General features: G+C 46.7%; 1 protein-coding gene across 2 annotated transcripts; it reads left to right on the top strand.

Annotated features, from left to right (window-relative positions):
* Nucleotides 1-119: 119 nt before the first annotated feature.
* LOC133911580 (uncharacterized) lies at nt 120-24991 on the top strand. Of its 2 annotated transcripts, XM_062353875.1 has the most exons (19): nt 133-970; nt 1346-1543; nt 12411-12494; nt 13268-13327; nt 13803-13847; nt 14005-14204; nt 14326-14826; nt 14994-15087; nt 15172-15363; nt 15446-15535; nt 16552-16614; nt 16713-16787; nt 17346-17396; nt 17545-17622; nt 17948-18082; nt 18260-18367; nt 18476-18541; nt 18876-18984; nt 19055-19583. In XM_062353875.1, exons 1-18 carry the CDS (start codon nt 251-253, stop codon nt 18948-18950), a joined length of 2835 nt encoding a protein of 944 aa, XP_062209859.1. In that variant the 5' UTR covers nt 133-250; the 3' UTR covers nt 18951-18984; nt 19055-19583. The 2 variants fall into 2 exon arrangements, with proteins under 2 accessions (XP_062209860.1, XP_062209859.1); XM_062353876.1 differs by lacking the exons at nt 17545-17622; nt 18876-18984; nt 19055-19583 and adding exons at nt 23076-24341; nt 24538-24991 and having other exon boundaries at nt 120-970.
* The last annotated feature ends 2223 nt before the right edge of the window (nt 24992-27214 follow it).

Genomic DNA, 27214 nt, shown 5'->3' with positions numbered 1-27214 from the left:
AAATTATTTAAATTTTAAAGAATTTTTAATAAGATGAGAACAGAGTACCTAATTCGTGTTTTATATGATACAGAAAAAATATTTTAATTTTGGCTATTTTTTAAACATTTATTTTTCTCGCTACGATCTCGTCCTTCCCCTCTCCCCACTTCCATCCCGTTGGTGATTGATCCTCCGCTTTATATTGTACAACATAAAGGCAAGCCTCCGAATTGCAATTCGCGGTTCAAAGCTTCGATCTCGTGCGCACATGGAGGAGCTCTCCCGCGACGCCGCCTCGCTAGCACCGGAGCCGCGCAGGCAGGCGGAGGAGGGTTGGTCGCCGCGTGAGGCGGAGGCGTTCGTGGACGCAGTGGAGGGGGCGTCGACAGCCTCGGTGTCGCCTGTGGCCTGGCGCGAGGGCGAGGGCGAGGTCGCCGCGGGGGCTTCGCCGTCAAAGTGGAGATCGCAGGGCTACGGGGCGGCGGCCGCGGAGGAAGTGGAAAGCTATGAGTCGCCGTCGGGTTCATCGTCGGGGTGCGCAGCGATGGACGGGGATGAGTCTCCGTCGGTTTCTGAATTGCGAGAGGAGCCGGGGAGGGTGGATACAGGAAGCGCCGCGTCGCCGTCGGAGCAGAGCGCGAGGGCAGCGGAGGAGCACGAGAATCCGATGGCCCCGACAGGGGTAGGATCGCCATCGAGGGAGGAGCCGAGGTCGAGGATACTGTCAGCGCCATCGTCCCCGGCGCTCTCAGGCACGTCGACGTCGTCGTCGGCGTTGTCGCAGATCAAGCAGCAGGCGCGGCACGTGCGGACCGGCAGCTTCCAGCGATTCCGGAAGCAGATGCAGCGCGCGTGGAAGTGGGGGCCCATTGGAGGTGGAGGAGTTGGCGAAAGGAGCCCCAGGGAGCAGTTTCTGCGGACGACTGTTAACATTGAGGCCATGGCGAATCAGAAGCGGCAGTGGTATCAAATCCACTCCAAGGCGCAGGTATAGAACTCACCTGGTTTGTTCAATCGTGCTTATGACACTTGTGCATCTGTATGCAACTTTTGCTTAACGGGATGACTCATAATTGATTTGAATGGACAATTGAAACTTGAATAGATAAATCAGTGCAAATAGGTTGAGAGTTTTAGCTTCGCCTTGAAATCAGCAGGTTCACGCAATCACATCGAAAATACCTGCAGGCAGAGTTCTAAATGTCCCTAACATTGACTCCTTGTTTAGCCTCAAACGTGACATAGTTTACATTACACATTGTTAGCTTCCGATGCTCCTTGTTTAGCTTCTCTTGCAATATTTTTATATGTATTTATTATGAAGTTGTCCTTGACGATAGGTTATTTATTTCAACTCTTGCAGGATCATAAGCAATATAAGGAACCAACTTCGCTCTTTGAACATTTTTTCGTAGTTGGTCTCCACTCATATGCAAACGTTGGAGTTATTGAGGATGCGTTTGCAAAAAAGAAAGCTTGGGAATCTAATGTAGCATGTTCGGAGATAGTAGATCTTAGAAAAATCCAGTATCATGGACCTATACCAACGATGGAACCCCAGGTATGCTGCTTTGAAGAATGAAGAATTCTTGCTTTAGAGGACATTATCTCTTTCAGTTTTCTTTCAGTTTTGGATGCAGCTGATACCAAACTTTAGTTCTAGTGCACTGTTCTCTAGATGACGCCGACAGTTTTAGTCAGATTCAGATATATCTTTTTTCCCCTCTTTTGGAAAGGTAAAGATTACATGTTATGTGAAATTTTTTGGAAGTTGATTAGGTGATTAATATTGATAGGTCTTCTGATTTTGTAGTCAGGTTGCTGGATCATGCCAAGTTTACATGTTTTTTAAAGACCCTCGTCCATCATAACTGTAATAGCTCATGACACAATGGCTAGATTCATATGAAGTTTCCCTAGGTTTAGGCGCTAATTAGTAATGACTGCAATAATGCATGTGTTCTCAACGCATGCAAATTTGCTGGTCTGTGGGTGTGATTATGTACACACCGTTTAGTTCATCGAGTTATGTCATCACAATTTCATGTTAAATAGTCACTCTAGTTGTACATTGTTGATTGCCTTTCTGCAGTATGGCAAAGCTTATAGAGCACCTGTACTGTCTGCCGTATGGGAAAATCTATGAGCATATGGGTGTTAAGTTTGTATAGATGGACAAATGAAGGATGAATACATTGAGGCCCAATGGGCACAATATATAGAGGTGGATGAGGGGAAACCCTAGACTAGGAGATGACCCTTATACCCTTAACACCCCTCTCAAATGCAACGTGAATGCAATGCCGTTGCATTTGAAGAGTTGACACTAAGCACTATACTTAATTTTTTTTTGATACATCTGAAGTCTGATATTGAAGATGTTGTCGAAGCGTGCAACTCTTGAACAATGTCGATGTAAAACAAACTCCTCCGCAAGAGGGTACTACTGCCTTCACGACCCGTACTTCAGCAAATACCTCAAATATGAATCTTGCTTTGGAGACTTCGAACACGACGAGAATAGTGAAATGTGTCAAATCAAGCCTAAGTGAATAGAGAAATTACCACTGTAAGATAGCAAGCAGTGAGACAATATCGTGACGACGACGAAGGGGGCCATTGGTTATGATGTGTAGCAAGATGGCTACGAAAGGACCAAGAAGGCAAGGTCACATCAACGACGACGATGACGGGATTAGCCAAATCAACAGGATTTAGCTGACCTATTAGATAACTAGGTCTCCCTGGCTTCTAGACTCTAAACAATATTTTGATTAATTTCTGCTTCTGATTACACCGTAAGGCTCTCTTAATATAGAGACCCAAACCTAAACCTATACTAATTCCAACTCTAAATCTATTTCGATCTATTTCGAATCCAACTCTAAACCTATTGACTTACAGATAGAATATGAGTCTAATAGTCCTGAAATCAATTATTCTTAATCCTACAAGGAAACTAATTATGCCGAAACCTAATAGGAAATTAATTCTTTTCTTCCCTTAATGCTTTTCTGCGCCTTTGGTAGGTGATCCCAAACCTAGAATCCCTATCATTTCCCTCCTTCCCAACAAGTAGCTCATCCTCGAGATGATAAGATGGATAAGCCTGCCGGAAGGATTGCAATGGCGCCCAAGTTGCTTCAGCTGCAGAAGTACCTTGCCCATGAACCAAAATTTCTTGAGTACCATCAATAATGCGAGAGCGAAGGACTTTATTTGGGGAAGGAACCACCTGGCCATGAACAATATCCAACAATTGAATTACATTAGTTGGAGGTGCCCCATTATATTTCTTAATCAGAGTCACATGAAACACATCATGTATACGCGCCTTGGGACGAAGGCGAAGCCGATAAGGCACATCACCAATACGTTCCAAGATCACAAAAGGCCCATAAAATTTTGGAGACAATTTTGAATGTACCTGATCAGTTATATTGGTAGCCAAACGATGATGCAAACATAACCACACCCAATCTCCTACTTCAAAAATCACCTCTCGGTGGGATTTATCATAGTACTTCCTTCATATATTCCTGGGACCAGTGTTACCTGGACACCTGTGTCCAAATTTATTTGCCGAATCGGACACCCCAAATCCGAGTTGGATTCCGACACCCATGTCGGATTTCGAGTTGTATTTCGCGTGTCCAAATTTTCTTTGCCGAATCGGACACCCGAGTCCGAGTCGGATTCCGACACCCGTGTCCGTGTCCAGGTAACACTACCTGGGACTGGAAAAGCCGCTCTCTTATTTCATTAAAAAATTCATCTTGCTGCTGTAATTGCTTATCCACAGCCACCACACGAGAAGTACCCGGTTGATAGGGCGCAATAGAAGGAGGATCATGCCCATAAACAACTTTAGAAAGGGTTTCTTGGAGAGTAGATTGATATGAAGAGTTGTAACAGAATTCTGCCCAAGGAAGCCATTATAGCCACTATTTAGGACGATCTCCACTTAAACAACGAAGGTACATCGCAATAATGCGGTTGACTACCTCAGACTAACCATCAGATTGAGGATAAAAAGTTGTACTCATATTTAGCTTAGTCCTAGAAAAGCGAAACAATTCCTTCCAAAAGTTGCTAGTAAAAACAGGATCTCAATCACTTACAATGGAACAGGGAATGCCGTGTAAACGAATCACTTGATCAAATAAAATCCCAGCAACCGAAGGAGTTGTGTAAGGGTGTCCCAAAGCAATGAAGTGAGCATATTTGGAGAATTGATCAACCACTGTCAAGATCACAGATTTGCCACCAACACGAGGAAAGCCTTCAATAAAATCCATAGATATATCTGTTAGAAGGACTTAATTAGCCGGCCCTATGGGCCTTGGGTTAGTTCTGCATAGGCCTGTTAGGCGCCAGATCTCCTGGCTGTGCGGATAGATATATGACTCGGTTAGGCAATGATCTCAGGTGATTGGTGCTATTCCGTAAACCAATCCTGATGCTTCCTTGCCTATATATATATGTACCTGTGCTTTGCACCATAATATAGATTAATCTCCCGAGCCATATCCTGCTTTCATGGTATCACGAGTCCGGGTCTTCACCCCGATTCAACACCCTCCGCTGCCCTAGCGCACCCTTGCGGATGCGCCTCCCATGGCCGGGACTCCCCCTCCTACCCCTCGGGCTGCCGCCGTCACCGCCGCTGAGCAGGCCGCAGCCACCACCGCTGCTACCACGGAGCAGGCGCGCACCGCTCAGGCCGAACGCGCTGCCGCTCTAGCACGCGAGGAACAAGCCGAACAGGAAGCAGCAGTTGCTGCCCAGGAGTGTGACGCCGCCGCTGAGCGCGCACTCGCCGCTTTGGCTCGTGCCGCCCGCGAACGCGCGGCCACTCTTGGTCCCCCCGGCGACGACGACGACCACAAGTCTCACGTCTCCGACCGCGATCATCGCCCCATCCACGACGCCATGCTGCTCCATGAGGCCGCCGCCATCCTCAACCTCCACGCTCAAGCCGTCGCTGTGCAGAATGTCCGGAGTCTCATCCCCATCATCCTGGACCTCAACTCCGACAACTACACACGCTGGCGCGAGCAATTCCTCCTTACGGTCGGCAAGTTCTCCCTCGAGCACCATGTCCTCTCCGATGACGCCGATCCCAGCTTCCCGGACTGGACACGCATGGACTGCGTCGTCAAATCCTGGATCTTTGGGTCCATCTCCAACGACCTCGTCGAGACGGTGATGGCACAGGGCGCCACTGCACGCGACGCCTGGCTTGCCGTTGAAACTCAATTTCTCGGCAATCGCGAAACGCGCGCTCTCTACCTCGACGCCCAGTTCCGCACCTTCATCCAAGGTGATCTCTCAATTGCAGATTACTGCCGGCGCTTCAAGAGCATGGCCGATGCACTCGGCGACTTGGGTGAGCCCGTCACGGATCGCACACTCGTGCTCAACATCATCCGTGGCCTCAACGACCGTTTCGCCACCATCGGCATGCATCTCCGCCGTGGTCGCCCGTTCCCGACGTTCCTGGACGCCCGGGCTGATCTGCTCATGGAAGAACTCACCATGGCCAACCGCTCGTCCACGCACCCCACCGCGCTCGTCGCCACCGCCCCTCACGCGGCCTCGCCTGCTCCGACTCCGGCCGGCGGATCCCGACCCACCGCCCCATCCTCCGGCTCCGGGGGCGCCGGTTCCGGCGGCTCGGGCTCTGGCGGTGCCTCTTCGAAGCCCAAGCACTACCGCGGCAAGCGCGGTGGCCGCGGGCGCGACGGGGGCAGCTCCTCTTCGACAAGCACCGGCGGCAAGGGCCGGTCTTCTGGCGCCGCCACTGGCACCGGGCCTAACCCCGGCGGATCGTGGCCCTCCTTTTTTAATCCGTGGACTGGGTCTATTCAGATGTGGCCCGGTCCACGGCCTCAGGCCACGGCCCAGCCGCACCAGGGTCGTCCGGGCCTGCCTCAGCAGCACGCGCTGATGGGCCTTGGCCAGCAGGCGCTAGTGGGCCTTGGTCCTCAGGGCCTGCCTCCCCAGGTGCTGGTCCCGCAGGCCTTCGCTCCGCCAGGCTTCTACCCCGGCCCACCTCCGCAGCAGGCCGCATCTGCCACCCCTGCGCCGTGGGCTACTGTCCCGCCTAGGCTCCAGCTCCCTACCGCCGGCCCACACGCCTGGGACCAGCAGTCCCTGGCTTCGACGTTCAGCACCGTGTCCCTGAATCAACCCCAGAACAATGAATGGTACTTCGATTCAGGTGCTTCCTCTCATATGACTCCCGATTCCGGTATCCTCTCACACTCTTCCTTCTCCCGGCATCCCACTCCTTCATCAATTGTAGTTGGTAACGGCTCTTTACTCCCTGTTACTGCCACTGGCGCGACTAAACTTTTCGGGTCTTTAAATCTTAATAATGTGCTTGTCTCACCACACCTTATTAAGAATCTGATTTTTGTCCGCCAGTTCACAATTGATAATAACTGCTCCGTTGAGTTTGACCCCTCTGGTTGTTCTGTGAAGGATCTGCCGTCTCGGAATCTGATCATCAGGTGCATTAGCACTGGGCCCCTATACCCCCTGCACCTTCCTGCTGCCCGTTCCTTCGTCGTTGGCTCCACTACCCCCCTCTGGCATCGCCGTCTTGGACATCCTGGTCACGAGGCTCTCTCCAAGCTTGCTTCTGTCATTCCGGCTTGTAATAAAGACATTAGCACTTCTATCTGTCATGCTTGCCAGTTAGGTCGTCATGTGCGTCTACCTTTTCGCACTTCCACCTCCCGAGCATCTCATAATTTTGACCTTATACATTGTGATCTGTGGACCTCACCCGTTTCAAGTGTCTCACGTTATAAATATTATTTGGTTATTCTTGATGATTGCTCACACTTCTTGTGGACGTTTCCGCTAAGGCTTAAGTCTGACACTTTCTCCACCATTGCCAACTTCTTCGCCTATGTGAACACTCAGTTTGGCATCACCATCAAGGCAGTTCAATGCGACAACGGCCGCGAATTTGATAATTCTAGCGCCCGCATGTTCTTCCTCACTCATGGTGTTCACCTCCGCATGTCCTGCCCCTACACCTCCCCCCAGAACGGTAAAGCTGAACGAATCATTCGTACCACAAATAACGTTATTCGCTCGCTTCTGTTCCAGGCTAGCCTCCCCCCCCACATTCTGGGTTGAGGCCCTTCACACGGCGACACACCTGCTCAACATTCTGCCAACCAAAACGCTACGCTTCTCTACGCCGCACCACGCCCTATACGGGACTCCGCCGACGTATGATCACCTTCGTGTTTTTGGTTGCAGATGTTACCCCAACCTTTCCGCCACAGCTCGCCACAAACTCGCCCCTCGCTCGGCTCAATGCATCTTCCTTGGCTATTCTCCACATCACAAAGGATACCGGTGCCTTGACCTCACTTCAAATAACGTCATCATCTCTCGACATGTCGTATTCGATGAGTCGGCATTCCCTTACGCTGAGCAGGATGTTCCTGTCACTGCGGCCGATTTTGAGTTCCTGGATGATTTTACTAACCAGGCGCCTGCTCCTATAGGCTTGCCTCCTCTCTCTACAGGTCCTCATGGCGCGACGCTTCCTGGGCCGGCCTTACCGCTTCCCAGCTCCGGTCCCGGGCCTGCACTGCCATGTGCGGCCTCGGTCCCCTCCGCGTTGCCACGCGCGGCCCAAGCGATGTCCGCGCCACCACGCGCGGTCCCAGCGCCCCTCCCGCTCACGGCTTCTCCTGCGGCCAGGCTTTCGCCCGCGGACAGCCGCGCCCGCTCGTCGCTTGGCTTGGGCGCCCCGCCCCTGGGCGCAGGCACCTCGAGCACCTCCTCAGGCCCCTGCGCGGGCCCTACTTCGGCCGTTCCTCCGACTGCTGCAACACGTGACTTCCGTCACGTATACTCCCGCCGGCCCGCACCCGCCTCTGGCGCGCCGGCCTCCACTACGCTCCCAAAGGGCGCCGTTCCCATCCCTCCGGTGGTGAACTCGCACCCTATGACGACACGGGCAAAGCGTGGTTTCAAGCAGCCTGCCCTTTTTCATGCCGCGCCTCTGTCACCCATTCCCAAGACTTTCCGCAGTGCGCTCGCTGATCCAAACTGGCGCACTGCTATGGAGGATGAACACGCTGCTCTTCTCCAGAACCACACTTGGGATCTGGTTCCGCGACCGTCGCGGGTCAATGTGGTTTCCGGCAAATGGGTTTTCAAGCACAAGTTCAAGGCTGATGGCTCGCTTGAGCGATACAAAGCTCGCTGGGTTCTTCGAGGATTCACCCAGCGCCCCGGTATTGATTTCGACGAGACATTCAGTCCCGTCGTCAAGCCTGCCACCGTCCGCACTGTGCTTTCCCTAGCACTTGCTCGCGCTTGGCCCATCCACCAGCTTGATGTGAAGAACGCCTTCCTTCATGGCTCTCTCTCCGAGACAGTTTACTGCGCTCAACCCTCGGGTTTTGAGGATCCTACTCATCCGGACTTCGTTTGTCGGCTCAACCGGTCACTCTATGGTCTGAAACAAGCTCCCCGTGCTTGGTACAGCCGTTTCGCTGCCTACCTGCTCTCACTCGGTTTCGTGGAAGCTAAAGCTGATACGTCCCTGTTTGTTTACCACCGTGGAGCAGACATGATCTATCTCCTTTTGTATGTTGATGATATCGTCCTCACAGCTTCTTCCTCGGCACTCCTTCAGCGGACTATCTTAGCTTTGCAGCAGGAATTTTCCATGAAGGATTTGGGTGAGCCTCATCACTTCTTGGGGATGCACGTGCAGAGGCAGAATGGCGGCCTCTTCCTGTCCCAGCGACAGTACATGCTAGACATTCTAGCTCGTGCTGGTATGGCCGACTGCAAACCATGTTCTACACCAGTCGACACCAATCCAAAAATGTCAGCAGTTGAAGGCTCACCGGTGTCTGATCCGACTGATTTCCGCAGCTTGGCAGGGGCTCTGCAGTATCTGACTTTCACCAGGCCCGACATCGCCTACGCTGTTCAGCAAGTCTGTCTCCACATGCACGATCCGCGGGAACCTCATCTTGCTGCCTTGAAGCGCATTCTTCGCTATATTCGAGGCACTCTTCACCTGGGTCTAGTGTTGCGCCCTTCGGCCCTGGATGATCTTGTTGTTTACTCTGATGCCAACTGGGCTGGTTGTCCGGACACGCGGAAATCCACTTCGGGCTATGCGGTTTTCCTTGGTGACAACCTTGTCTCTTGGTTCTCCAAACGTCAGAACACGGTCTCCAGGTCCAGTGCTGAAGCTGAGTATCGAGCTGTCGCCAATGCTGTTGCTGAAGCCTCTTGGTTGCGCCAGCTTCTAGTTGAGCTTCACACCCCTCTTCGCCGTGCTACATTGGTCTATTGCGACAACATTAGTGCGGTGTATATGTCCTCCAACCCCGTCCAGCATCAGCGCACCAAGCATATTGAGATCGATCTCCACTTCGTTCGGGAACGGGTTGCTCTTGGTGATGTCCGTGTTCTTCATGTTCCAACGTCATCTCAATACGCTGACATCTTCACCAAAGGGCTTCCTTCTTCGGTCTTCACTGAGTTCAGATCCAGTCTGAACGTTCACGATGCTACCGATCAGACTGCGGGGGCGTGTTAGAAGGACTTAATTAGCCGGCCCTATGGGCCTTGGGTTAGTTCTGCATAGGCCTGTTAGGCGCCAGATCTCCTGGCTGTGCGGATAGATATATGACTCGGTTAGGCAATGATCTCAGGTGATTGGTGCTATTCCATAAACCAATCCTGATGCTTCCTTGCCTATATATATATGTACCTGTGCTTTGCACCATAATATAGATTAATCTCCCGAGCCATATCCTGCTTTCAATATCCTCCCAAACAGAAGATGGCACCACAAGCGGTTGCAAAAGTCTTGCTAGATGCAGGTGTTCAATTTTATTACGTTGACACACTACGCAACCTTTAACAAATTTTTTTGGCCAATGAACGTGCATGAGGGTTAAACACAGTAGCTCGCAGTCGGTGTAATGTTTTCTGAACACCCTCATGACCCGCACCATGAGCATCAACAAGGAGAAGAGACCAACATTCAGATTCTGTAGGCACAAATAGATGACCCTGAAACACCACTAGATCATCAATTAAGGACCAGCCGCCCTCAGCTTGAGAATTCATAATCTTGTCATGCATTTGCCGCAATTCTGGTAGCCAGCTAGTTTCAGCACGCAGCAAATAGAAAATCTCAAAAGATGGGCTGGACAGTGACAAACTAGTCAAGTATGCATCTCTACAGGAAAGGGCATCCGCTGCTGAATTATGCTTCACAGGTTGAAATTTAACCTCAAAATCATATCCAAATAACATGCTAACCCATGTATGTAGCGGAATAGTGGAAAGACGCTGATCCAACAAAAAAATCAGACTATAATGATCTGTCTGCACGATAAAAGAACATTCCCACACATATGGTCTCCAATGACGCACTGCTTTAACCAAGCCAATTAATTCTCATTCATAAGCAGCCAACTTAGCATGATGAGGGGCAACTGGTTGGCTGAAATAAGCTTTGGGACCGGCTCCTTGATGTAAAACAGCCCCAAAACCCGAACCGGAGGCATCACAATCAATGATAAAGTGTTGTGAGAAATCCGGAAGTTGCAAGAAAGAAGCTGAAGTAAGGACATTTTTTAGGGCTGAAAAAGCCTCAGTAGATGCAGGGGACCAACAGAAAGATTCTTTCTTCAATAGCATTGTAAGAGGGGCTGCGAGAGTACGTAATTTTTATACTTACGGTAGTAACCTGTAAGACCAATAAATCCCCTGGGAGCCTATATGGAACAGGGCTGCGGCCAAGCTTTTATTGCCTCAATCTTTGAAGGATCCATGGCAACACCCGTAGATGAAACAGTATGTCCCAAATATTGCATCAACTCTTCTCCAAATAAGCATTTGGATTTCTTAAGGAATAAGTTATGAGTGCGCAACACAGAGAAAACTACCTTCAAATGTTGAAGATGAGAGGCCAACACGAATTTCCGAAGATAAGGGGATAAAATGTCATTCATTAAAGCTTGAAAGGTTGCTCGAGCATTTGTGAGTCCAAAAGCCATGACTAAAAATTCAAAATGGCCATGATGTGTGCGAAAGGCTGTTTTCTTAATATCATTCGGATGCATACAAACTTGAAAATAGCCACTGCGTAAGTCTAGCTTAGTGACAAATTTTGCACCCTTCAACTCATCAAACACTTCATCCACAACGAGAGTTAGGAATTTATCCTTGATTGTCTTGTTATTAAGTGCACGATAATCCACACAAAAATGCCAAGAACCATCTGATTTCTTAACAAGCTGGATTGGAGAAGAGAATTCAGAATGGTTGGGACGAATAATACCTTGGGCTAGCATATCAGCACATTGCTTCTCAATTTCGTCTTTAAACAACATTGAGGCCCAATGGGCACAATATATAAAGGTGGATGGAGGAAAACCCTAGACTAGGAGATGACTCTTATACCCTTGACTCTTATACCCTTAACAATGAGAACCCTTCTGTGAAGAAATGTATACATTATCTTTTTTAAAAAATATTGGCACAGCTTTTGTTCATCATCAATTTGTTTATAGGTGCACACTATTCCTATGGTGCAGAAACATATAACCATTTCTTTTTGGGTGGGAGGGAGGGGTTCAACAGTTGGTGTTACTCAATTGAGCTAAAAAAGTTTGCTGGTGTGTTTTTTTTTTTTTTTGCCTCTTCATTCTTAAGCTGTGTTACCCGGACACCCGTGTCCAAATTTTTTTGCCGAGTTGGACACTCGCGTATCTGTGTCGGATTCCAAGTGGTATTTGGCGTGTCCCAAATTTTTTTGCCGAATCGGACATCCCGACACGAGTCGGACTCTGACACCCGCATCCGTGTCCATGTAACACAATTCTTAAGTCTTCTTTTTGGAGTAAAGTGTGAAATACATCTGAATTTCGACATCAGAAATTTTAATTTTAGTTCGTGGGGAAGTCTGCATGTAGTATCTCCATCTGGTCTCATGTTATAAGTCCTTTTCCTGCATACTAATATTAGTTTCTATCTAGTGAAAATCTTGCTAGACACACTCGAATGTGGATAACCCTTGTTTCATGGGCTTTGGGGGCATCAATCTCCTAGTAATATGCTGGAACATGTGGAAATGGTATCCTAATTTGGACTCTAGGGTCTTGGCCTCTAGACTTATTTACTTGTTTTGACGAATCATTTAGAGTCAATTAGCTTAGTATTTATTGGATAGACTTATAAATTGGAGTTACCGTCCAATATGAGGCTGATAAGTGAAGCCCATGGCCGCTTGTCAGTGAAGCATTGGATGGTATTTTCAAACTTAGTGATCATTGCGATGATACTGACCATTATTACCCAATCATGTATATTTCTTCTTACATTTTTTCTCTGATAAAAACTGATCAAATTACATCTTGCAGATTCTTTTCAAGTATCCACCTGGAAAGAGAGTGGAAATTAGGGAGACTGATTTGCCCTCGTTCTGTTTCCCTGAAGGTGTAAAGGTTAGTTACATGAAGTTCTTGGTTGAATTTGCACTGCACGTATTAGGTTCCTTAATAAGAACTTTGTGTTTGAGTTTCTTAGTTTTGAAAAAGTTCCTCGAATATCGACAGATATAAAACTACATGCTTATACTTTTTATTTTTCTAAAGCTTTCTAATTTAAGTTGAAGAACATGACGTATGTTGGTGTATGAATAGGGATCTGGGTCTTTTTCCTGTCACGTGTTCACTGAGCTATATGAAGATGCATGTTGCTTCATTTTTTTTTAGGGAAATACAGTAGGGAGGCCCCTACTGTGGAATATTGCTATTGCTTCATTTTTTCAATGCAAGTTTTTTTAATCTTTTCCCTAATATGTTTTCACAAAGTTTTAGAATTTTTTTGTAAAATGAGCAAAAAGCTCATTGCAGTAAAACAGTGTGACAGAAAGAATCAGTTACTGTTAATGTAATGAGCATGCACGTTTTAATTCTTTTCTCAAAATCTGAGTAATGCATTACAATAATTGTTTGTAGTTGCATTAGATAGTACTTCTGTATAGTAGTGCTTGCCCGTTATCTGATAACAACTTTCCATATCTGGATTGTGGTGCTCCTTATATATAATTGTTTCCATGGATGCTTTTGAGTTTTAAATAACCCAGAAATGGAGAATGACACCAACCAGCCCACCCTCTTATTGACTTCGTCCTCTGTTCCATTTATTTTCCTTTTTGTTCTGTAACAATATGATCCGCTGTAAATTTCTTTATCCTTATAATTCCAAATTTCAGGCTCGTTTAATAGAGAGGACTCCATCCATGAGTGATCTGAATGAAGTAATATTTGGGCAGGTGAGAATTAATTGTAACAGGATTCAGAAAACATCCTGGACACCTGGCATTGGCAGTTGTCTGTTTTTAACTGGCCACCAGTGGTATTTACTAAACCTGCTGTTTAGGCAATAAGCTTTAGGCCTTTTCGTGCTGAGTTAGAGAGTAATGAAATATTTAATTATTCTAACTCACTTTTGCCTTTATCCTGCTAACAAAAATATATTATCACAGTATCCTTTTGACAAAAAGTAAAAAGCCAACACCTGCTAATCAAACAATAATCTGCTAACAGCTGGAGTGTATCCATCGGAAATCTGATGCTCTCGTGGAGAACTAGATTTCCTTTTTTTTTTCTCTCAATGACTATATTTCCGCTCCCTGTTACACATGAGATTCCTACTCGAGCGTATCAACTTTCATACTTACTGGCAGCTGCAATGTGCTTTCTTTTGAAGTATTTAACTTGCTGACTTGTATGACGATTTTTACATAGGAACATCTGTGTCGAGATGATCTGTCCTTCATCTTCTCCCTTAAGGTTTGTTTATTTACTACCTTTTGTAATTCCTGGATGTTAGTGTCCATATAATTCCAGATACTCTGTACGTATGTAGCATTTCCCTGGCTACGGGGTTGTGAGTCTCAACACAACTCTTATCTGATGTTCTTTTTTATGATTGCTGTCTATTAAACAGGTGTCAGACAATGCACCACTGTATGGTGTTTGTCTGCATGTCCAGGAAATAGTTCAAAAGGCACCAGGTATACTAGGTGCAGTCTCACCCCTAAAGACTACATCCTACAAGCCAAGTCGTTTCTTGGTTTCTGCGCCTCGTTGTTACTGTCTACTCACAAGGGTACCCTTTTTTGAGCTACACTATGAGATGTTAAACAGGTTTGTTTTCAGATCTAACATATATATTTTGATTTATTAACCTTGGGTTCTGTAGACTTCCTATTTTGTGCTTCTCCAATTTAGTACTAAGCATATGATGGTGTGTCGATTTTATGAACAGCATAATTGCACAGGAGAGGCTTGACAGGATAACACAGTTTGCTAGTGAAATTGCTCTATCTGAGCCTGTTCCTCGTTCCATGAAAGAAGAAGATGGGGTAAATGGGGATTTTGTTTCCTCATATGGGCTTCCATACAATGACTGGACAGAATATGCTGTGCCCGTCAACAGTATATCAGGTCTCATTTCTTCATCCGGAATTCCATCAGAAAGAGACATATCTTCGTATTTGTTCAGGAGCTGGGAACCTAATTCTCCTGAAAGTATATCTGCTAGTGAGATTTCAGATTCTAGTTATGTAAGAGAACTTGACAAGGAAGGGAGGCATAGTTTCCAGCAATCTGATGACTGTATATCAGATAACTTGGAATCCCGTTGTGATAGCTTTGGGAGAGCAAGTTGTATCTATGATAATGGACATACTTCCCCAGATCTTCTGTCCACACATTCTCCTATCTCTAAAAGATTAGAGCGTGCACAAAGCGTGGAGTCTTTAGAGAGGTAAACCTGATTTTTTTTCAAAAAGATTTCCTGCTATTGTGAAGTCCAATTTATGGCATTAATCATGTCTGCTTGGAAATATGTGAAATCATGTAATCTGTTCTCTGAAATCTTTACTGATTATGTTGGAATAGTCATTGTGAACTGTGACACATCTTGTATGACAGTTCAGTCAAAGGTGCTGGGTCAGATGAAGAAGATGAAGTATTTGTGAAGCATGAAGTGATTGTTGATGATGAAAAGATTATAGGATGGGCTAAGGTTTGTCCAACATATTCAAGCTTTGTGAATACCATCAGATGCCTCTTGTTCTTACTGATCATAGACGTTATTTTGTTTTTCTAGGTACACAATAATGAACCGCTACAAATAGTTTGTGGTTACCATGCTATTCCTCTGCCACTTCGTGGCGGTGAAATTGTTTTCCGCCCTCTTGATCATCTTCAGCCTGTGAAATACTCCCGGCCTGGATTATCGATGTTGGGTTTTGGAGAGACAGTTTTGGACAATGGTTTGACTTTGTCAGAAACAAATGAGGTAGATGCTTGAGCTTGACCTATTACAGCCCTAGTTTGTATTATCGTTCCCCTGCTTCCTGAATCATTAAATTTTATCGTAGGTCAATGCTCTTTTGGTGGCTGCCGAAGAAGCTCTTGCATTGTCGACATGGACTACAGCTACAGTTTGCCGTGCTTTGTCTCTGGAAAACGTATGTTGTATTACTCCCAGTTTTTCATTTTATGGAAACAGTATGAGAGGGCCCGACTGCTATACAAAAACTTAAAGAAATCCTGTAAAAGTGTTCACAGAACCCAACAAAATGGAACAGCCCAATACTTCAGCACAGGATTAGGATGCATCTATAAGCTCAGCCTTGTACAGTTCAACTAGGAGTCAGATCAAATCTGATAGTTAATCAAGAGAATCACTGCTTTGGAAACAAAAGGATTCATAATTCAGGAATTCTTCATTTGGAAAGAAAATCTACTCTTGGATGCAGGACTTCTTATATGGGCAGAAAAATTACTCTCTTAAGAATTTTAATGAGATCCTTCTCTGTTAAAACCCCGCAATCCGTGAATTGCTTGGATCATCTTATTTTGGACCTTATCTCATGATATAATATCAATGAGCGAAAATTTCTTCCATCTAATTTCATTTGGTGGGATTTTGTAAATTTATTTTTTTGAAGCCAAATGTGCCACCATCCAAGGTTGATGAGCCCTTTAAAGGGGGAAAAGAACTTTTGTTACTGACTGCTGATTTCTTGCCGATTGCAGCATATCTAAATAATTGCTTTGTTTTAATCATGAGGTTGTAGTTTAATTTTCCATTGATAAAAATCCACAAACAAACTCTATGCCTTAGCATGCACTTATTGTTCTAAACCCACTGGAAGATGTGAGACATTTCATTAGCTCTTGATAAAAAATGGTAGGCCTTTGCTGTGTAATATGTAGGGAATTTCCAAATGCACCCCTGCCCTGAATCTAGGTCCCGTTTGTGCAATTCTGCTCGTTTCATCATTATTACCCAATTTAAGACCAGTCATGTCGTAACAGGGGACATTTGTAATATGAGGAATCATAATAAGCTGTACCTGTGTGTTTTTATTTATATTTCCTTCCTTTTTTGGGGCCTGCACTGACTCCAAAACATTTTATATAAGTGATAATAGCCATCTTGGTTGGCTGTTTGTGCATAAAGTCATTATTTCTTCTGAAGGTGCTAGGATTATTCGCTGGAGTTCTGCTGGAGAAGCAAATTGTGGTAGTATGCCCGAATCTGGTATGTTTTTGAAGTACTTGAGCTTAACTATGTGCTCTGGTTTCATGCTATCCTTGTTCCCGCTGATTCTAGCGCTTCTCTCAAATGTTTAACTGCAGGGTGTCCTTTCATCCATTGTTTTGTCAATTATACCAATGATCAGGCCATTCCAGTGGCAAAGTTTGTTGCTTCCAGTAAGTTTTATTGTTTCCTGTAAGTTTAAGTTTCTATTTTATGATCATTTTTAAGGAACACTATATTAGTTACTTCTTTTTGAGATGGGATTGATGGAGATTGACCTTTGATCTGCTTGCTTTTACATTTTGCTCGGTTTTCCGACTTCTCATGTGTATTGCATCATATCATTTGTCATTAGCATGAAATATCTGTATTTGTGTAACTGAATAACTGTATAAACCAGTGAAACTATTATAGAGCCTTCGATTCTAAATTTTAAAAGTTGTGCATTTACTTTTTGATCTTTATATATCCGATAATTTGTAGCTCAACATTTTTTATTCATGAGAAGTGGTAACTAGAATAGACAACTGACAACAAGGTATGGGCTTTTTAGGGTTGCTTAGTAGGTGTGTTCTTTTCTTGACAACCTTTACCATAATGCAATGTGTCATTAATATTTTGTCAAAGTAATGAAACCGTGAATTAAAAAACATACTTCCTTTTAGGTTTACTGAATGCGTCAACTCACATGGCGATCAAATTATCTCATATAAATGTTTATTCCCTTTCAGGTTCTACCGAGAAAATTGATTGATTTTCTTGATGCTCCCGTACCTTTCATTGTAAGCTGCTTGTTTATTTGTTTGCTACTCTTTAAAGAATTTGCAGACCATAGTTACCGATTTGTGCTTGTTACTGTTAGCAATCTTGAACTATATTATCATTGATTCTCAGTAATACACAAGTGAGTGGTTGTCATTTTTTCTACAGGCTGGTGTCCAACATAAACCCCCTGATATCAAGATAAAAGGATCTAGTCTTGTCAGAATCAATGTACAGAAAGATCAGGCAAGTATTTCCTGCTATCTGCTTATAGTGATTATTATGTTTGTTGATAAAATATTGCTGGCATGCTGATGTGTGAACTCAACAAGAAAATTCAAGTGAACATGATGGAGTAGGAATGGGCACACCCCAAGGGAGAAATTCATATGGGTTCATTATTCTACATCTCTACAATGACATTATGGCACTCCTAGTCTGGTCATGTCTGTCACTGGGGCAATAGCATTTATGAGGACATACAATTATGCACTATGGTGCAAGATTATAAAAGTGCTGTTATTGTCTCAAAAAACTCATACTAACAGTTATTTTCTATAAAAATATGCAGGTCAAGGCATATTCATTGCCTCAACTTCCACGTTACAAGGAGCTTGTTTCTAACCTCAGTCCAATTCATGCTAGACTTTCGTGTGAGAATGCTTTGGCTAAGAGACATCCCATTTATAAATGCAGTGAAGTTCAGGTGCTAATTTTTATTCCACTCTGTAGATTTATCATCTTTGGAACCCATTCATTTTTTGTCAAGAAGTTCTCTTTGCACTTGATCATGTTAACTTTTTTAATTGTCCAAGTTAGTTTTTGGAAGATAAATATTGCAAATGTTGTCGGATTATTACTACTAATTTGGATATTATTGCAGGCTGAGGCTGCTTGGCAGTTCTTAAATGTAATGAGATCCTACTTGGAATCACTTTGTTCTGACTTGCGCTTTCATACCATCACAAATGTACAGTCAAACAATGACAGGGTTAGTGATACAAACATTGTTCTCTACACTTCACACCATGATGCCACTTGTTACTTCTCGGAAGCATCATAAAATCCAATGAATAATGCTGGTCTTCTGTCTGATCAGGTATCTTTGCTTCTGAAAGACAGTTTCATTGATTCCTTTCCCGTCAAGGATCGACCATTTATAAAGGTACTTATCTAATTAAGTTTTACACAGTGGATCCCTTTGTTTATATATATATAAGAACCACATCTAGTTGATGGAACTAGCAGACTTCAGGTGTTCCTGGACCCTTTCATGGTAAATTGGTAATTCGGAGTATGCCACATATAGACTCCATCCAGGCGAGATGCCAAGTATAAAATATATAGCAAATCCTCACTGTATAGAATTTTGTTAATGAAACTTTTATGATGCTACCACTTTATGTATGTGTTTCATGGACTTGACTCTAATTTCTTTTCTTGACGCTGTCGTGTCACCATTCTGCCTGCATGTTCTCATAAGTTTTAACGTTGTGCAGCTTTTTGTGGAGACGCAGATGTTCTCGGTTCTATCAGATTCTCGACTTTCCAGATTTGAAAATGAACAAACATAAAAGCCTTGTTCCAGCTGGAGATCAAAACACAGTGGTACTCCCTGTTTATGGTTAATACTGTCTGATTCCTGGTTCTATCTTTACATGTCATTTTGAACGATCAGGGTTCGGGCTATGGTTAGGAAGAAAACAAGGCATGCAGGTGGAGCATGGAGGATTTACTTTTTGCAGCAATTAAGGTGTGCTGAAAAATGGTGGGGCTTGTCCGCGTTGTAAGAAGAATACTCTAGACTGTCAGGTTATAGGAAATAGATGCAGCCCTGTCTTTTAAATGGGATGCGCCCGTCCGTTGGGAGGTACATACAGTGCGGAAGGAAAAGAAATGTTGCAATGTCGTGGTATAGTTGGGTTTCTGTTCCAGTTCTTGTTTTTCTCTGTTATACTAGTGAGCACATATAGTGAAAAGAAGAACCGTGTAAATAAGATAAGCTTATTCATTGTAGTGTCATTATTTTCTGTTTTATTTTTGTAAGTTATGGCTAGTTCCTGGTGCACTAGGGAAATCAGTTTTGATAGGGAGCATATTTTGCTGTTTTCTGTGAGTTATTTGTCAGGCCGTTGATTGTAAGAATTTCGACGTGTGGTTTGACTAGGCTGGACCTGCCATCGTTACGGCAACAAGGTTTGCTACTATTCGTCTTCACAGGTGTTCGAAAAGGGTTCTCTAACGAACAGAACCTTGACGAATCACTGCCAATTCGATTGGCAACAAACCCTACAGCAGAAAACGCATCTGCAACATATTGGTCAGACGCTGCAGGTCAACAGCTGTCTCTGAACCCCTCCCACAAACAATGGCCGATCACAGAAGCAGACTGTCGGCGTGGCAAAATATGTTTACATGCAGTGGCAGACACTGGGGAGCAAGTAGGGGGCTCCTCTTCCTCCTTTACCTCATCTCTCGCTTCTTCTCTCTTGCAAAAAATTCTTCTCTCTTGCAAAAAAGTAAAGGGGCTTGAGAGGCTCCAGTGCGTCATCTCTAACAGCTAACTTAAATTTTTATCCTCAAAAATACTATTACAGCATCTCTTATCATTATTACAGTATTTTCTATTTTTTTCATTTTCAACAGCTACCTTATTTCTTACTTTCTACCGTTCTTTTCCCTCCATCCGGACCCACCGGTAGCCTCTGTCTACAGTACTGCTACAGTAACCCAACAGTGTTTTCCCCTCCGGACTCATTGGCAGACTCTGTAAAAAGTATTACTACAGTACAGCTACAGTATAACGGGTGCTACAGTGCTCCGGCAAATTCACAGCTCGCTACTCTCTTCGCAACACTGTAAGTACTGTATACAGGATCTGTCGAAGATGCTATAGTACACCGTAAAACTCTGTAGCATCCGAATCTGCAAATTTGAGGAGTTTGTTGGAGTTGGCCCAGGCCCTATGGTAGATCCGCCCCCTGTTTCACGCCAGCACAACATTGGAACAGGTCCAGCAGGGCAAGCCAACTGTATGACCATTTTAGCATGAGAACAGAAGACGAACAAGCAGAGTCCGCCCTAACCAGAAAACTCTTGCTGTTTCGGTTCAAATGCTGCTCGTTTTAGGAAGGAGAGCCGATGGCTAGTGCAGGAAGCAATGGCTGATCTGTATGAATCTAACTGGGCGCAATCTAGTAGTCACATACCTGCAGCGATAATGCGAGTGCCTCTAACCTCTCACCGAACCAACCTTTGGGCGATCACAACATCGGCGTGATTGATTATGATAACGCACGCATCGCTGGACTACAGCCTGGTGACGTTGGAAAGCAAAGTGACCATCTCACCCTAACTACAGGTTCGCATTTTTTTGGATCGAAAGTCTCGCTGTTTTCGGAACAAGAGACAATGGGGATCAGTGCAAGCAGGGACGAACAGAGTAGGAGCCGGGATACGATCGTGATGAATTTGCACCTCATGCATTTGGCGCTGCTCAACGGTCCAAACCTGTGGGTCCTTGATGGCACGTCCCAAGCCAGCCACCTCTGGCTATTGCCTTGGACGGCAACCTCATCTCGTAACGGTTAGGAAACATAGTGTTTTACAATAGAATTTGGGTACGTCTCGATATTTAAAGATTTGATCTTTCTAAATAGATCTCTATCTTTTAGGGAAAAAAATATACTATTAGATAAAAAATGTTGAGAAATTATATGGCAGGCTGAAGGAATTGCAGCGTATGATCCTCGCACTAGTGAGCAAATGATGAAGTACAAAAAATTATCGATTTACAGAAATTAGTAAATGATCTGCCTGATTATTTTTGTGATTTGAAGAGCATGTCTAAGTCGCATGTGCCTACACATAATGCATTAGAGAGGGTAAAAATACCAAAAGAAGTTACCTCTCATCTTGTCCTAGGAGTTCTGAAAAATAATAAATGGACAAAAAAATCGGTTTCTCAAGTCTCATATAGCCGGAGAAGTCTAGCAAAAGTAGGAAATAAGAGCTTACCACAATCGATCATAAAAGTATCCCAAAGAAAAATAAAGGGGAGCCAGTTGAGACATGTTGATGGTATGGAGCCTCAGGAAGTAGGCATATCGGATTTGGATCTTCCCAAGCAGGAAGAAATCAGTGAAAATGCGCGTGCTGAAATAGAAATTAATGCTTGTCGATGTAAAGAATATAGGGGTCCCCACCGGGATGGCCCACAACAGTCAGTTTTGGCACTATCAGCTTTCTTTCTCTGGCCCGAGCCCATAGTGCCACCAGATAGTGCCAGCATGACCACGACCCTGACCTTTGAGGGATTTCCCACTACCAGCCTTTACTGGTTGTGGGGTAGATATTCGTCTTGCCAGTTAAATCTCATTTAATGGCGCTACTCATGCCATTTTTCCTTCTCGAGGTGGTTCACTCCGGCTGAGGCGGCATGGCCAGCGCAGGGTTACTGTGTGCCGTCCTGCAACATTAATTATTGTGGGACGGACTCGCAGACGCAACGGGGGCGTGGTAGACATGCGTGTGAAACCGACGATGGAACCGAACAGATCGGACGACCAGGGCACGACAAGCGGCGAGGTGGCCGATGGATGGAACGGGCATCGCAGTGCTTCAGGGCAGGCACAACGCATGAGTATCCTATAATGATAGCCTATATTGATCATCTAGGCAGGCATTAGTTTTTTTTTTAGCCCACATGTAAGACTCGTACCCCTCTGAAATATAAAGGGGAGGGATATCTTTTGAAAGGCAGGACAGACTCCTTAAGAAGAATACACAGGATATATGATTATTATCCTACGGGAGACCTAAACACGGATATCTTTGATGTTCTTGAGCAACATACACACATAAGCACATTCTGTAGGCACACTAGAACAACACATTTTATTATAAACACAGATAAATAAAAATAGACAGTATTTCTTTTACATTGTATCTTTCTTTGTAATCGTTTTTTGAAAAATTACTAAACTACACTCAATAATAGCAATTTCTCAACCGTAACCAGAAAAAAGACGAAAGAATCTCCATCCCAAAACGAAGTCTCCCATACGCGCAACAAACCAACAACGTCAACATGCACACATATGCAGTTGCACGCCTATAAATAGTCCGCACATCAGATGCCACTGTGCTTACCCAGTCCAGGGCTCCAGGCTCGTGTCAGTGTCACTATCTACCTTGTTAAGAACAGAGCAAGACACACGAGGATTACGAACCCAATGGATCGTCGCGCCAGCTTTGTCACCAGGAGCGTGCGGGTCCAGATCCCCGACCAGCTGCCGACGCTGTTCGAGCCGCAGAAGGCGGTGATGACACCGCACATCCGCGCGAGCATCGACGACGACGTGGCGCTGCCGGAGCGCCGGCTCACCGTGCTGGCCCTCCAGCTCGCGGTGCTCGAGAAGGCGGCGAGCCGGCTCGGCACGCTGGGCTTCATCTGGGCGACGGTGGTGCTGCTCGGCGGCTTCGCCATCACCCTGGGGCGCACAGACTTCTGGTGCATCACCACCCTGCTGCTCATCGAGGGCGCGCGCATCCTGGGCCGCAGCCATGAGCTGGAGTGGCAGCACGAGGCGACGTGGCGCGCGCCCGTGTCGTCGGCCGTCGGCCGCGTCTTCTACTGGCTGCAGCTGCTGTCCGCGTCCGCCTGCGTCGTGCTCTCGCTCGTCCGCCTCGTCCACCAGCATTATGGCGGCAGCGCTGACGCCCGCACCAATCGGCGCTCCGCCCTCGACATATTCTATGGGCTCGCGCTCGCCGAGGCGCTGCTGTTCCTCGTCGAGAAGGCGCTGTGGCAGTGGAGGGTGGGCCACCGCCGCCTGCTCGAGCGCGTCGCCAAGGAGTGCCACCTCGCCACCGCGAGCGGCGCGGTGGCCGTCCGCCGCTTCTTCTACGACTCCTATTCGCGGTGCCTGAACGGCAGCATCTTCGACGGTCTGCACATGGACCTAGTGTCCTACGCCGATGACCTGCTCACGGCGGGCTCCCACGACGAGCAGCGCCTCGGCGCCAGCATCCTCGTCGCGCTCGTTGAGTCCGACCGCTTCGCCGACGCCACGCTCCGCAAGATCGGCACGTCCGCGCCCACCATCGAGCGGCTCATCGAGATGCTCAGCTGGAAGAACGCGTCGGAGAAGGACGTGCGCCGCTCTGCCGCGGTAGTCGTTTCCATGCTCACCGGGAGGAAGCTCAACGCGCTCCGCGTCACCGGCATCCCCGGCGCGATCGAGTCTGTCGCCTCGTTGCTGTACGCAGGCCTCGACGAGCTCAACCTCCTCGGCCTGTCCATCCTCAACAAGCTGGCGCACGACCACGACAACTGCGACAAGATCGGCAAAACCAGGGGCCTTCTCGACAAGATCATCTCGTACTCGAGCATCGCAAACGGACCGGCGACGGCGCCGACAGACATGCGACTCAAGGCGGTGAAGCAATCACTCCTTGTGGTGAAGAGGCTCGCGAGCACGACGGGGACCACCGGGAAACTTCTCCGGAGGGAGCTCTCCGACATCGTGTTCACGGTGAGCAACGTCAGGGAGGTGCTGCAGCAGCGCGACGGCAAGGGCCGGTCTGAGCTGCACCAGCTGGCAATTGAGATATTGACGAACCTCGCCATGGACGAGGAGGCGAGGGAGATGATTGGCGGGACGGGGGGCGTGGTCAGCGAGCTGGTGGCGATGTTCTTACCGGAAAAGGATGCGGGGGGCGACCAGCAGGCCGACGCGGTCCGGGTGGAGGCCGGAGAGGCGCTGGCGATGCTGGCACTTGACAGCCGGAGGAACTGCGGCGAGATCATAACGGCGTGCGGCGGAGGGGTGGAGCGACTCGTCGAGGCACTGAGTGATCCCGTCGTCATCATCGCCGCCGCACGGATCCTACGCAACCTGTGCACCTACGCCGGTGAAGAGTGGCAGCTTTCACTCCGAGGAGTCACCACCGGCGCCACCAAGGTAGTTTCTGTGCATATGCATCGGCATTGGGATCACACAATTAGGTCCATTGAAACAAGTGAATTCCCTTTTTAATATTCTTGAGGAACTTAAATTGTTTCCTGTAAAATCCCTACATTCCAAAAAGGCCGCTATGAACACAATACGCATGCATGTGTTCTCATGTGCTTTGGACGTACCGTTTTTACTTGCTCAGGTGCTGCGTAATATCATGGTCGAGAAGACGAAGCTCCTCAATATCTCCCTCGGCCTCGCCGCGCAGATGCTCCGGTTCATGCAACCCGGAGAGCTCCGCGCGAGCCTCGCCGCGGCCAGCGTCACGGACACGGCGTTGGCGCGGACGCTGGTGCAGGTCCTGCGGGAGTACAGCCACCCGTCCATGGTCGTGCCACGCATCCGGCTGTACACCCTCGAGCTCGCCATCGCGATGATGCGGTCGGACGCGCGGCTCGTGGCGCTCTTCGTGGAGCTGGGGATGGAGGGCGAGCTGAGGCGCGTCGCGGGCACCACATCCGTGCTCGAGTGCTTCAACGTGTTCTCCGGCAGCGTCGGGCTCAGCCGCCGCGCCGTCAGCGTCTGCTCGCTCGTCGAGTCCGCCGTGGAGCTGATGAGGCAGGGCTGAAATATAGACTGCAAACTACACGGCATTGTGATTTATTCGTTCTATTGTGTCATTTAATTTGTTTGGTCTGATTGCATACATGGTATTGTATTTCTGTACATGATGTTTCGTATCATTGCATCCATTATTGTGTGAAATAAATTAACACGGTATAATTATGATATGATATGCTATGCTATTTCCTGGCTACCCTTTGTGTGCGTGCTTGTTTAACTACTCTAATTCTGATCCAAAATTTCAAAAGCCGGTATATAACAGGCAGCCTTCGAATTGCATATGTTGTTGCATCTTATAAATGATCACACATGTGGAATCATTGAAAAGACTTCAACTTTGCGTTGAAGTGATGTCGTCTCCGACTAGACCACTACCCACCTTAGTTACCTGATAAAGCTCGAGCATAAAAACCAAAGCCAATTCAACGGCACGGTACAGATGGTAGTACAAATGATCTCTTACAATAATTGGTAAAACATCTCCGGCTCAAACACATCAGGAAAAGCTTGAATCCGTCGGCATCATCCTGGCCACGGCGGGGCGGCGACCTGGGCCTGATTGCTCCGTGTTTGGCCGTGCACGGTTCTGCGCGCATGCGATTGGCTCCTCCACTGTCCCCTCACGGTGCGGTCGTCACCGGGTGCTTGGCGTGTAGTCTCTTCCCTTAGATCCGATCCGCTGGGAGAACTTTGACGTTCGGGAGGTCTCACGGCGGGGTGAGCCTGTGAGGATGGCAGTAGTTGCAGGCGGAGCGGTCCAAGTCAGGCTACCTTCACAGTAGATGGATCAGTGAAGAAAGGGACGAAAGCCTTGCTCGGCTTCTACAGGTGTCGACGATGGTGATGATCTCGGCTGTCGTTCCACTTTATGAAGGGCAAATTGCATCCATACCATCACTTTGAAGCCCATTTTCATCCATACCATCACCAGTGTCCATGACAAACGGGCCCGGGCCCATGTGTTAGTGGCACGGGGTGGTGGTATGGATGAAAATGGGCTTCAAAGTGATGGTATAGATGCAATTTTCGGCTTTATGAAGGCGTTTATCGAAGTGTCTCTCCTTCTCACTTAGTTGGATTCTCTAAATAAAAATCTAGTCCAGTTTCTGGACCGAGGATGATGGCACAATTGGTGGTGTGTCTTTCCTATAGGCGTCGTAGTAAAATCCTTCACTATGTTCCGGTGGCTACCGGTTGAGATGTCATGTGGTTCCGATCAGTGACGACCATGTACATACTTACCCCCGAGTAGGTAATGTTGCGACGAGGCTTGTATCCCTTTGGGGATGCATATTAACTCTGAACAACTCTTTGCCTATAATAAAATCGACATAGCTCGTGGTGTTTGAAAAATAGAGGAAGAGGGCAAGGGTGCATTCTTCGCATACAGCTGATGGAAGAGGCCGGGGGAGTGCCAGCAGTCGGCACATGAGCTCACATACAAGGACCATGGTTTCATGCTTGTTTTTGACTCCTATCTCGAAACGGTTCTTAAGGTCATCTCCAGCAGCTACCTTAAATTTTTATCCTCAAAAATACTATTACAGCATCCCCTATCACTATTACAGCATCCCTTATTTTTTCATCTTGCTGTCATCCTCTGTGAACAGTACAGCTACAGTGTTGCTACAGTACAGACGTTGTTTTTCTTCTTCGGGCCCACCAACAATGTTGCTACAGTGCAGACGTGGTTTTCTATGCTAGAGGTGGTCTAACGTGACGTTGTTTTCTTCCTCAGGCCCACTGACAGTGTTGCCACAGTACATACGTTGTTTTCTTTGCTGGGGATGGCCTAACGTGGCTGCATCCTACTTCTGAAATGGCAACATGCTTGTTTTCAATGACATGAACAATAAATGAGAGTGCTCGAGTTGGGTTTGGTTGATGTGTGCAGCGCAGCACAAGCTGCCCCGCCCGCTCGTACTTGTCTCAGATAACTGCCGTGGACCATACTGATACTACTATACGTAGGAGCTGCACCTTTGAGCGCCGGCAGCCCGGGAAGGTGAAAATTTTATATGCATATGTACATATATGGTTTATCAAAATCATTTATTTATATTAAAATTTATATTGGAGAAATAGGTGAAAAAATCATTAAACGTGTGCTGTCTGAAGCTGCATGCGCCGCTTAACACACCACGAGTTCCTCGCGGGAGCAAGAAAGAGTACGCTCGACTTGCAATCGTCTAAGTTGCAGATCCGTGCAAGCCTCAGCTTCACGCTTATTCGTCTCTCTCTTTTTTTAAAAGAAA

This window comes from Phragmites australis, chromosome 3 (genome assembly GCF_958298935.1).
Source record: "Phragmites australis chromosome 3, lpPhrAust1.1, whole genome shotgun sequence".
Lineage (NCBI taxonomy): Eukaryota > Viridiplantae > Streptophyta > Magnoliopsida > Poales > Poaceae > Phragmites > Phragmites australis.
Note: the sequence above shows the minus strand (reverse complement) of the source record. Positions and strands in the feature narration are given on the sequence as shown.